The 12,025-nt window shown below is 43.8% G+C and overlaps 1 protein-coding gene across 2 annotated transcripts in view; it reads left to right on the forward strand.

The window, feature by feature from the left end:
• The window catches only part of pvalb6 (parvalbumin 6), a 36,817-nt gene extending 24,798 nt beyond the window's left edge, over positions 1-12,019 (forward strand). Inside the window, exons 1-5 of one of the 2 annotated variants that reach the window (XM_023395782.2) lie at positions 2,750-2,867; positions 9,187-9,252; positions 10,500-10,632; positions 10,726-10,835; positions 11,837-12,019. In XM_023395782.2, coding sequence (XP_023251550.1) covers positions 9,192-9,252; positions 10,500-10,632; positions 10,726-10,835; positions 11,837-11,862 — 330 coding nt within the window. In that variant the 5' untranslated portion in view covers positions 2,750-2,867; positions 9,187-9,191 and the 3' untranslated portion in view covers positions 11,863-12,019. Of the gene's footprint in view, positions 1-2,749; positions 2,868-9,186; positions 9,253-10,499; positions 10,633-10,725; positions 10,836-11,836 lie in introns of those variants that run through there. The other variant, XM_023395783.2, reaches the window with a different exon arrangement.
• The last annotated feature ends 6 nt before the right edge of the window (positions 12,020-12,025 follow it).

The following is a 12,025-nucleotide window of genomic DNA, read 5'->3' on the forward strand; positions in this document are numbered from 1 at the left end:
GGGGGTCGGAGAAGGTGATAAATTTAGAGAAGTGCAAATAGATAGTAGGAGGGGGAGACACACAAGGTTGCATTAAAGTGAGATAAGGATGTTTGAGGGAGAGATGAAAGAGAAAGGGCATGAAGATTTAGGACTTTGAGGAGAGGGTTTTTGAATTGGACTGGGAGTGATGTCCCAGTACAGATTTGCAGAGGGGAATACAAAGCAGAGCGCAGGAGGAGACAGAGGGAAAGGGAGGCAGAGAGTTAAAGGCAAGCTTCATATTTCTACGATGAGTTCATATATGTGAACGACAAACCGAACAGCACCATGTGATTGTTTCAGTCTCCACTTCAGACGCTCCTCCATCCACCACGTTCTCCTCCCTGAGAGGTTGTGACATTCATTATTCACATGTAATTGTGTTATTATTGTGAAATGTAATTTGATGTCCTCTCAGTTTACACCGGTGTTCGACAGCATTTAGATCCAAGTGTCAAGTCAGATATCATCAGCAGTATTACCTCTTGTACGCCTCGGTTTAAAGGGGTCGTGTGTTAGCATGCTAACGCATAATACAATAACATAATACAGCTCTGACATGGTGTTAGGAGAGTGGACAGTAAAACAGTGAGATATAAGGACAAGCTGTAATAATTCTGAGGCACTTGAATGCATCATTTCCTGTGAATCCTTAAGGAGGATATTTGACTCCACCAACACCTCAATGAACACTACTATATTGGGAGATACTGGAAACACATTGACCATAAATAGTAGAGTTAAATTACACCTTTGTACAAATGACACCTTTTGTTGTTTTTATGGTCGAGGTAAGATAATAAATCTTTGCCACTTTCAAAATGGTTCTGTCTGAAAAAAAACCATCCAACATCAATAAAATGTCCGTCATAAAAGTGATAGCCGTCCCATAAATACAACGCTTCGACAGTAACCGAGATAATAACACCTGTTGTTCCCCAGCAGAGAACACCGGCCCCTATTTTAATGCCTCACACACACTCGCACCACCCAACACACTCCAACACGCACAAACATCCACAACACATGCACCAGAAGAGACGCAAGCACACACGAATCCATCCCTCCCAACAGAACTTGTTTACGGTTTTCACATACGGACAGTAGCCCTTAAATCTCGCATCAGCCTCGACCAGCCAAAAGCTTCCTAAAGGTCAGTGCGAGACGTTCTTCAGTGATACACTGGAGGAAACAGCTGATGTTTACTGGGATCTATAATCACTTCGCTTCTATAAGTGAGCCTCTGGAAGGATTCCTGGGCAGGGTGTGCTGCACTGTCCCAGGGGAGGATGTATAGCCTGCCAATGCCTAAGTGTTTTAATGTTGGGGTTTGCAACAAGGAGCAACGGGTTTGTTCTCTGCAAAGTCACGACGGCCACAAACGTTTTGTTTAATTTAGCTCCTTGGACAAAAATGATCCAAATGGAAGTAACCTTGGAGTAACCTCTAAACGGTGGTTGTGCAAAGCGTAGCCTACATTAGCAGCCATTAGCATTAGCATTAGCAGCATGTGACGCATGTGGAGCTTTGGTTTTGCCCACATGTTATAAGTGTTGTGCAACATGTAAAAAACAGCAGAGCAGAACGGTAACAAATGGATTAAACAATGTGTTTATCTGCTTTTACATACACTGCGAGGGTTAGCATGCTCGACTAACTAGCTTACAATATACAGTAGCTACTACGCTTTACTGCTAAGGCCAAGGAGCACATCATTACCTGACTACGTTACATCAATCTGTGCAGTTACAGGCCAAACAAAAACATATATCGGGGAGGTATGAAAGTAAAGTACAAAATATACTGTGTTAAAACACAAAGTTTGTTAGCTATACGCTGACAAACGGATGCTGACGGGAAAAGCAGCCGTAGCCTCGGTGTTTCTAGCACATTATAATGTAGAGTATGTAGCATTAAAGTGCATATTCAAAACCCTTTCCCTCATCTAGAAACATCAAAAAGTCTCATTGCATTTTCAACCAACTCTTTGGGCTAACATTAGCTTAATTAGCTAGATGGCCACAGCTATAATAATAATAAGTGACAGTTGTCATTTCATCTAAGAGTAGAAATGACAAGTCTGCTTTTGTCTACCTCTGATTAAGGTAGCCAGCGTTCTCATTTTAATCAGCATGAATGATGAGCTGTGATGGAGAGCCTGACAGGTGTAGCAACAACAACTAAGATATTTTTATACCTAGAATTAGCCAAAGGAGGCTTTAGATTACCAGCATGTAAACACCATGTGGTAGATTAGAGAAAAGTGAAAGAACACCAGTGGTAAAGATGGAGGAGCTCAGGGCCTTATAACTTGTCACCGATGATGCAGAATGCCTTAAAGGAGGGAATAGTAGATGAGAAATAAAGGTGAAAATGAAAAGTTAAATAGGATAGAGAGAGAGACAGAGAGAGAGAGAGGGGGAAGGGTAGAGATCAGAGGAGAGATTAGAGGACAGAACGACGCCCCGTGGGTGGAAGGTGTGAGAAAATTAGGTGGAGAAATCAAATGGCTGGAAGGAGGAAGGAGGGAGGGGTTGCAGGAGGGGAGGGGAGGGGAGAGGAAGGGGGTGAGCATAAGAAAAGAAGTCACGGCTGGAATGAGAGGTGGAGATTTATGATTATTAATAGTAATGTTTGATTAGCATGAGTGCAGTCAGGAAAACGATACGGACGGGCCGAACATCACTGGCCCCCGCGCTGAACCGGGCGTCCATTTTTCATCCTAAAATAGTTGGAGTGGCCACGTATAAAACAGGAAGGGCAGAGCCTCTGATCTTCTACTGGACGTCCCCTCTTGCACCCATCTGGCCCCTGTCCCACCTCCACACCCGTCAGCCGGTAACCAGGTAAGAAGAAGAAATTAATGTGAGAAGAAAAGGAAAAAGAAGCTTTTTTTTTTAGAGGTGTAAAACACTGTCTTTTTGTTTTATGGCGAAGCAGCTTAACACAACCTGGACACAAACGTGGAGAGCGAATCATTGATATTGACATCACAGGAATTCTGCCGTTATCTTTGTAATCAAACGCAGTGATAGATGAAATAGAGAGAAATTGAAGTCACCTTCTTTTACAGGCTCCTCTGTAGAGTGAGATTAGATTTAGATACAGCGACAGTATATCAACAAGGTAATTACTTTCTGATAGCCGAGGTTTTGCTGCCAAAATAAGAGGCACGGGCGTAATTTTATTGAAGTGCTTACTTGTGATATCGTTCAAGGTCAAATTTTAATTACACCTAATTGAATACAGTCTCACGTCCATGCTCCAGGGTAACTTCAAAAACGCTGATGCAAGTAAAAGACAAAGCTCCTCTTGAAAATGCACAGATACCGTGGTTATCAGTGCTATAAAAATATTGCATGTGCACGTACAGTAGATGCATTATGTACCGTGAATATTTATAGACAGAATGACACTTAAGTGGATGCAGACTCAGTTAATTAATGAGGAGGGTGTGTGATATTTTGTTTGTGTGTGGCAGTAAAATATGTTTGACTTTTAACACTCAAAGATTAAATGGAATTTACATCTTTAATTTGTTTAGTAATATTTTATGTAAATATATATTGCGAGTCTGAAGTCCCATTAGAGTTTGTGATGTATTATATGCATCTCGGAGGTACCTGCAGTTAAATGGGAGTGTGTGACCCTGGCAGGACGTGGCTCTAATGACTGACTGTGATTTATCTCAACAACAACTGGATGGAATAACCTGAAAGAGGATGAATCCTGACTTTGGTTTGGTTTCCTCTCATGGAGGTTGATCATTTTTGTTTTGTAGGGAAATGTCTTGACAACTATTGGATGAATTAGCGTTTGGAAAAGTTATCCATGTTCCTCTTCAGGATGAACTGATGCAACTTAGTATCATCATCAAAAATCCAAATCTTTTTATCCTTTGTTCTTTGTCTCTAGGCAGAGAAAAGGTTAGCTGGCTCACTGATTGGTTAGGAGTTCATAACCAGGCAGTAAACTAACGAAGAAAATACGAAAAGCCCCCCAGACAGAACTTGAAAAAATTGTTTTTATGTTGGAAAAAGTGAAGAAGTAGAGAGACGCTTTTGATTTTGGACACTTACGCACTAAAGGAATATAAGTAGTCGAGGAATAGACAATTGGATTTTGCGATAGTTTCAAAGGTAGGGAGTCTGTTTTTAAAATCAGTCATCCTTCACCATAGTTTATCCCAGTACAACAGTTAGCCAAAATACATGAAAACAAGACTGTCGCCCTTTTTTTATTTCATAGGTAAAAACTTTGGATATTTTAATGTCCCCGGTTTTCATTTCAGAAATCTGCTCACCTCGGTATACAGCTACTAAAAATCTGCATTTCAGCATCGTCATTGTGAACATGTTAGCGTGATAATATTACCATTTAACTCAGAGCACAGCTGGGTGTTATGTTGACTCTCTTATCTGCTAGTGCAGCTGTGGACGTGCTTTGTGCTTCAGTGCCAATTAACAAATGAGAACACGTCAAACTACGATGGTACAAATGATACGTGCTAAACATTAGCATGTTAGCACTGTTATTGTGAGCATGTTAGCTTGCTGATGTTAGCATTTAGCTTACAACCAAGTGACTAAAATAAAGAAAGAGACGTGCCGGTGAATGCTGAAAAGACAAATACAGAACACATTAGCTGACTCACTTAGAAAGACAATTATATTCTGTACAGCTATGAACACACACACACACACACACACACACACACACACACACACACACACACACACACACACACACACGCAGGGCTATTGTTGCCAAGCCGTAACTGTGGTTAAGCTATCCTGTGCTGTACCTGCCAGAGGATTAGACAGTGGACAGTGGCGATAACAGCCACATGATCCCCGGGCCTCTGCACCGCTCTTATCTAATTCATTCTTTCCTCGCCGTGTGTTTGTGTGCGAACGTGTGAATTTGCTTTTTGTTTCTGGATGCACGTCGCTGTATTTTTTTCTCCCTGTAAGAGGCTCCATGAAATCAGCAGACACAACTTAATGCACACCGGACAGATTCAACCATCAAGCTTATTAGAAAATCAACTGCACAGATCGTTGGCCGTTCAGACAGAAAGCTTTTTAAGGAAGAGGGAAATCTCTGGGGCCTCTTCAGAACGGCCTGTTACAGAGGTTTATAGTGTTCACAGCTACTGTGACAACAACACGCTTACACAGTAGATTCTCTAAATACACCACGTCAGACTCTCCCAGAATCACTCAAGTTTTTTAATATTATCCACTCAAACCAGCACATAACACAGTGAGTGAATCTATTATTTATTATGAGGAAAAACAACATGAATTTCTTTAATATCTCTAAAATATGTAATAATAATAATAATAATAATAATAATGATATATTTACGGCAGCAGCGCAGTCTAAGTACGGAAAGTCACAGAAAAATAAACTTCTCATTCACTCATTAAAACCCAACACGGCTTTACAACTCGGTTTAAACTTCAAACAGCATCAAATGTTGATTGTTTGATGCTGGTTACAGCTGAGTGCAGCACCGGGCCTGTTGGTGTGGTTCACCGCACGATCTCTGTGCGTCTACACACATTTTCCAACATACACACATCAAACGAGCACAAGGGGCTCGGGTTTCCTGTAATGCAAGTACATTCTTCTTTAAGCCCTCCACCTCTTCACCCCAGCCCACCTGGCACCTTTTGTACCTCATATAAACGCTTGCACACACACACACACACACATATTCACACACTCACGCAGCTGTTACAGTAGACCGGGGGAGTTGGCGGTCATGCAGCACGGTTAGGTTTCCCACACCTAGACCTGCCATCAGGGGCCGGGACTTCCCACCAAGGAAACCCCAGTTTCACAAAGGTCGGCCTCATGTGGGACGACAAACATCATCATTTCCTCCAGAAACCTTTCACACTCCATTTTCATGTCACATTTTGTTTTCTTTATCTTTCTGTTCTCTACATATCTGGGTTGTGTCTTTGTTCAGCAGCTTTAAAATGATCCTTGTTTCAGTCTCCCTGCGACCTTCAGTGTAAAGTCACTGACATTTATAAAGAAAACAGCTGATCAGCTGCGTATCTGATAAACAGAGGCGCATAAAGTCACCCAGTAACGAGATCACACATTAGCAGTTTGTCCGTATTGAAGAGAGTTTATGTCGGTGTGAGTTTCTCGTTGTTTCGTTGCCTCGTTCGGCCTGACTCGTGAAACTGTGGATTTCTTGTGAGTCTAAAGCGCACGGCTCAGGGAGCTTCTCCAACACTGTAGAAATCAGTGCAGTGAAGAGTAAGAGAAAAAAAATCAAGGACATTCAGGGCAAAACACTTGATCCAGCAAAGATAGTGGTTATAGGCGATGGCTATAAGCAGCAGCAGCAGCAGCAGCAGATAACCTTGGTGGAATCTGACTGATGCTCATATCACAACTGCTGAAACTCAAGACGGGAATTTACAAAAGGGAAAAAGAAAAACTCCCACAAAATGATTGTTGCTTTGAAAGTTAAAGAACATGATTGGTTGTAATCTTAAAGCCTGAACATGATGTTCAGATGATGAAGGTTTGAGTTGTGTGGATCTGCAGGGTTTTGTTTTCCGTGGATAAATAAAAAGAGTTCAACACTAATAAGAAAACACAATGAAAACTCTGCGGCTTCACTCCAGAGAATTACTGACTCGACCATGTTATCAGCTGATCAAAAAATGTTTTGATTTTATAGATATTTCTTTATTATTCTCTGTTGATATGTTGAGATCTGCTTCATCGTCCCTTTACGTTGTTAAATTATGTCACAGTCAGACGACACAGTCCTGTTCTGCTAAATGAATATGTGGCGTCCCACAGCTCATTTTCACTCAGGAATGGAAGTGTACGACCTCCATTTCTGGAAGGACTCATTAAATCATCTTATTTCTCATGTAATAATTGCGTAATTACTCCGAGTTGATCCTCTTGCCGAGGCTCAGCTCGCCCACGGGTCCTGAAGGCGAGCTCGCGACCGTGTCGGTGTCAGGAGACACACGTTTACAGGATTAGTTCAACTTTCGTGCTGAGAAAATATCTCACGTATCCGACATGTCATGTTGTTGTCGTGTCGTCTCATCTGAGGAAAACAAGGTGTTTCTGAAACGTTAAACCTTTAACTGGACTTTAATGAAGCCGTGCGACGGTCTGAGGCTGTAAACGCATTCAAGCGTTTGACACAGACAGAACAGCGTCACAGACGGTTCACTGACACCAGAGACTGATGTCAGATCAGTTACTGCTCTTTATGGTTTTCCTCTAAATAAATCCATGCGGCCGACTTCATGCAGCTCCACTCCGCAGCGCACTGACTGAGATATACCTCCGTGAATCAATCTCATCCTCCTCATTTCACGCTGAATTGTTTCTCTTTTCCCTCTTCGGGGCGAAAGGTCAGAGGAGGAGGTTGCGCTTTTTCTAAATGATAAAAGATCGGCCGTGTTGGCCACACACCAGTTAAACAGTATTGATCTGTGTGTGCAGAGATGTGTTAGTGAAGTAGATAACACACAGCTCGTACCTGCGCTTAACACTGCATTTCTCTGGGAGTGGTTTATTTATGCATCACTTATAGATCTGGTTGAGTGCTTTTATTTTGATACTCATGGACGTATGTGTCTTCTTTATCGAACATATACGATATGATCTTTCTCATTATCAGATCTGATGATTCTTTTAAAGATATTACCTTTACATGCAGCCAAGTAAAAAGAAAGTGCGGCAGACGATGAGGGAGAGATGATGTCAGGAGAGCTACAGCGTCTTCGAGGCGTGATGCAGCAAAGCAGTGAAGCGTGAGTGACTGTGCGGGTGGAGGTGTGCGCGGCAGCTCAGACTGTATTTCCAGCAGCGAGAAGGACAGAGCGATGGTCACGGCCAGCTCAGCGTTTTTCTCCAACAACAGCGATGATGACGGTGATGCAGTGTCATTACTTTGACCTTTTCTAGCGAGCATTTCTCTTTCTCCCTGCGTCGCATCAACGTCGCGCTCCAGGTTAAAACGACTTTTTAATGTGTGGAGGCATCCACCGGCTCACTGTGAAAATACAATAAAATAATAAAAAACATTTGTTATATAGTGTTATACAGACAAACACAAGCTGTTTTAATTAGTGTCGGAGATCTCTAATAAACTGACCTTATAGAGCATCTTCGTTCAGAGGATCCCAGCTGACGTTGTTCCACACGCAAATATCTCAGTAACTCTCAGATGCAGATCCCCCCCCTTCAACTTACACTTAGTTATTAACTGATCTGTGGACAGTTTTACTTTCTAGTTAGGGTTAGTGGGAGGTGTGAGCGTCCGTTCAGGTTTGTGTGAATGTGTCTGTCCAGAGTAATTCTCTATTAATGTCTGGCACCACGATGAGCGGAGGGAAATCAGAGCACCACATCCTCCCATCCCCAGCTCTGTGTGCAGGAGGCAGCTGCTGCTGCCGCTGCTGCTGCCGCCGCCTCCGCTCCACGTTCACGCCGCTGCACAATGTGTGTGTTTGAAACAGCGGCAGAGGAGAGGAGGGCATCAGTCAAAGTCAGGGGAAGGTGACAACCTCATAAGCAAGCGATCGGGTTCGGGAGTAAAACAGCCGAGGCGCTGCGAAAGTGCCGGGCTCGCCTTTCACAGAGCGAGGTACAAGACGCTTCTCCCTTCGCACCAGGCCGACAAACTGAATTCTCCTGAGGTATTTTCAGACACAGCAGAACACCCAGACGGCCCGTTAACGCCCCCCCCCCTCGCTCGGCCTCTGGCCCCACGCCCTGCCTTCATCTGTCACAGCTCAATGACATCACACCTGAAATGGAAAACACTGATATTGACACCACGCTGGTTTCCTTTCCTTTCTGACCCGACGTCCCATAATACCACCAATAAACTCTCTTCTTCTTTCAGCGCCGTCCTGCTGCGATGTCTTCCTCTTTCTCCACCTCCTTCCCCTCTCTCTCCCTTTGTCACTCCTCTTCCACTGTCACTAACTCATCCTGTCGTCCACCACCTCCTTCTCACATGTCCCGGTTTCCTGCTCCATTTCTGGAGTGTCACCGGTGTAATACGAGAATGTCTCCCGAGTTGTCGCTCTGCTCTCCAGCGACCTTGTTTTTAACCTTGTCCCCTCTCTGTCCTCCCCCCCCCCCATCTCTTTTCTCCAACAGCCAAGATGGCAATGAGCAGCATCCTCAACGCTGATGACATCAAGAAAGCTTTAGATGCATTTGCAGGTAAAACACTCGCCACAGATAAATCAGAGGTTCTCAGGCAGCGCCGAAACTCAGCGTCGCTATGAGCATCAGTGGCTGTTGCTATGGCGAGGAAGCTAGTCAGAGGCGTGAACGAAAACGGTTGCAAATTTGGAACAAACCACTTAAAAAAAACATACAGGTGGTAGCGGCCTGACGTCGTCATGACTACAATAATAAACAGGAAGTTAAACAAGATTTGGTTAAATTTAAGCACAAAAGGAAAAAAGATCATGGTTTGGTGCTTCCTTAAAGTTAGAGGGCCTTTGTCGTCATGGTTACAGTAATGAACACACAGTCAAGGCTGCTGAAAGGTCATGGATGAAAATAAGCTTCGTCGCCGCCATAGCAACGTCACCAATCGTCCTCCTTTGCCCCCCCACATGATGATCGCTGCCGCCACTAGAGGGCGTCTCACACTGAAGCGTGACTATTACTACGTTACTACGAACGCCTTAAATCAGCGGCTCGACCCCGTTTTCTACATTCACACACAGAGATCAGGACGTTTCTGTAGGACAGAAATCTGGAAACTGATTTTCACACTTTCTGATCAACTCTCATCGATTCAAAAATAGCTTTTTTAGTAAATTATTCATTCATTTATAGATTTTTTTGCTTAACTTTTGTAATATTTTTAATTGTAAAGCGCACTGTAACTGTGTTTAGAAAAAGTGCGATAGAAATAAAGTTTATCGTTGTTGTTATTGCGACTTATTTAATCCAGAACGATCTGAACTGTAGATTGCGTCTCCTGTTTCCTCTCTTGCGTCCAGCTGCAGCCTGCGACACACGTTTGTCCTTTTAATTTCTATCACAGAAGCAGATGTTTTCACACACAGCTGATGTAAGAGCTTCACGCCGACTGAACATTGAATCTCTGCTTCTGCAGACAGAGTGAAACAACTCTTTGACTGTTGAGATAAAAACTGATATTAACGACTTTGTCTCATAATTTCCTTCACGTATGTTCGTACCTCTGGTGGACGTGCTCGGTGTAGCCGGACAGCCGAGGCAGTTAGAGCTCAATGACCTAGAACTGATGGTTCCTCTGGCAAACACATGTTCTCGATCTATAACTGTAACACCGTTTTATTACAAAGCTGCTTTCTTACAATTAGTTTTTGGCCTTTGGGCCTCATCAACACAGAACAGGCAGCTCTCGTTTCACGCCTCCGCTGGCTTGTATTAATGTATTATTGTGTGTGTGTGTGTGTGTGTGTGAGCAGTTGCTGACTCCTTTGACCATAAGAAGTTTTTTGAGATGGTGGGTCTGAAGGCCAAGTCTTGTGATGATGTGAAGAAGGTCTTCACGGTGCTGGACGCCGACAACAGCGGCTTCATAGAGGAGGAGGAGCTCAAGTGAGACCGACACACGACACGACACATAAACTCAAACTGCTAAAAACCAAAAAAAGAAAGATGATCACCTCCTGCTTCTCTGTGTCCGAGCAGATTCGTGCTGAAGGGTTTTGCCAAAGACGGCAGGGACCTGACGGACAAAGAAACCAAAGCTTTTTTAAGAGCAGCCGACAAGGACGGAGACGGCAAGATCGGAGTCGATGGTAAACACCGACATCAAATTCCATTAGTGGGGCGTGTCGCGAGGTCAAGGTCAAACACAGAGCACACAGAAAGAGACACACACACACACACACACACACACACACACACACAGACTGTTTTCAGTGTGTGACACGTTTAGTTATTGCTCACTTCTTAAGACTGAACTTGGATCAGCGAGCGTTGGACATGAGATCCTCCACAGTCGATCTGGGTCAGGACCAGAAGAAGCTTCGGGCGTCTCAGTTCTCAGTTAATTGGCTTCATCTGCACAAATTAATTTGCCACTAAGTCTGTGTTGTCTGACGTTTGAAGTTACTCAAGACTCTCGCTCGTAGGAAGGAAAGACACAAAGGCAACACCTGGTTCGTGCGACTCGAGCTAATTAAGGGACCGTACGTAAATTATTGAAGCTCAGATCTCACATCAGGGTCAGAATCAGCAGGTAAACATAACAGCAGCTGCTCTCTACTTTAGAAGCATAAGCTACTAAATGAACAGTTATTACCCCCGTCACACGGGGGGGGGGGGCAGCAGCTCGGCGTCATGTTTTCACCTTGGGCGTCTGCAGGTTTGAGTCGAGTGTTGACAGTCCAGAGTCAAGTTAAAGCAAATGAAAAAATGAAGATCTTTAAAAACAGATAATGTTCAGTCTCTTCTTATTAACTGCAACGTTTTTAATGCAGTTAAAGGCCCAACAGGAAAAGATGAAACAGAAAAAAAATATCTGGTGGATGGAAAAAAAATTAAGATAAAGAAAGAAAAATGAAAGATCCTCTTTTGGGTTTTTTAGAAAAATGCAGCTGAAACTTCTCCCTCAGTTTCCTGCTCACTAACGTTCACACCGTCGCACCGTCTGGTCACTTTACACAGCCAACGCTTCAGACTGCGGCGACGCAGCGTTTGTGACTGAAAGCTGAATGAATTTTATCTGTGATGGATGTGGAGAGAAAATAACTCCCAACGGTTTGACAACGATTCGTCTTCTCTTCTTCTCTTGCAGAATTTGCCGCCCTGGTGAAAGAATAAATCATCAAATCACCTCGTGTGACCGACTAGCGCTCCGAGATTCACCTCCTCGCCACCGCCTCATCCTGACACCCCCCCCCTCCCACGCTGAGCCCACTTTTTCTCCCGCTCCCCCAGCACCTTCACCCTGACTCCCGGCCCACTACACTGCAGCTGACCCCCC

Source organism: Seriola lalandi, unplaced genomic scaffold (assembly GCF_002814215.2).
Source record: "Seriola lalandi dorsalis isolate HSWRI2012SDOR001 ecotype SW California unplaced genomic scaffold, Sedor1 jcf7180002054969, whole genome shotgun sequence".
Taxonomy (NCBI): Eukaryota; Metazoa; Chordata; class Actinopteri; order Carangiformes; family Carangidae; genus Seriola; species Seriola lalandi.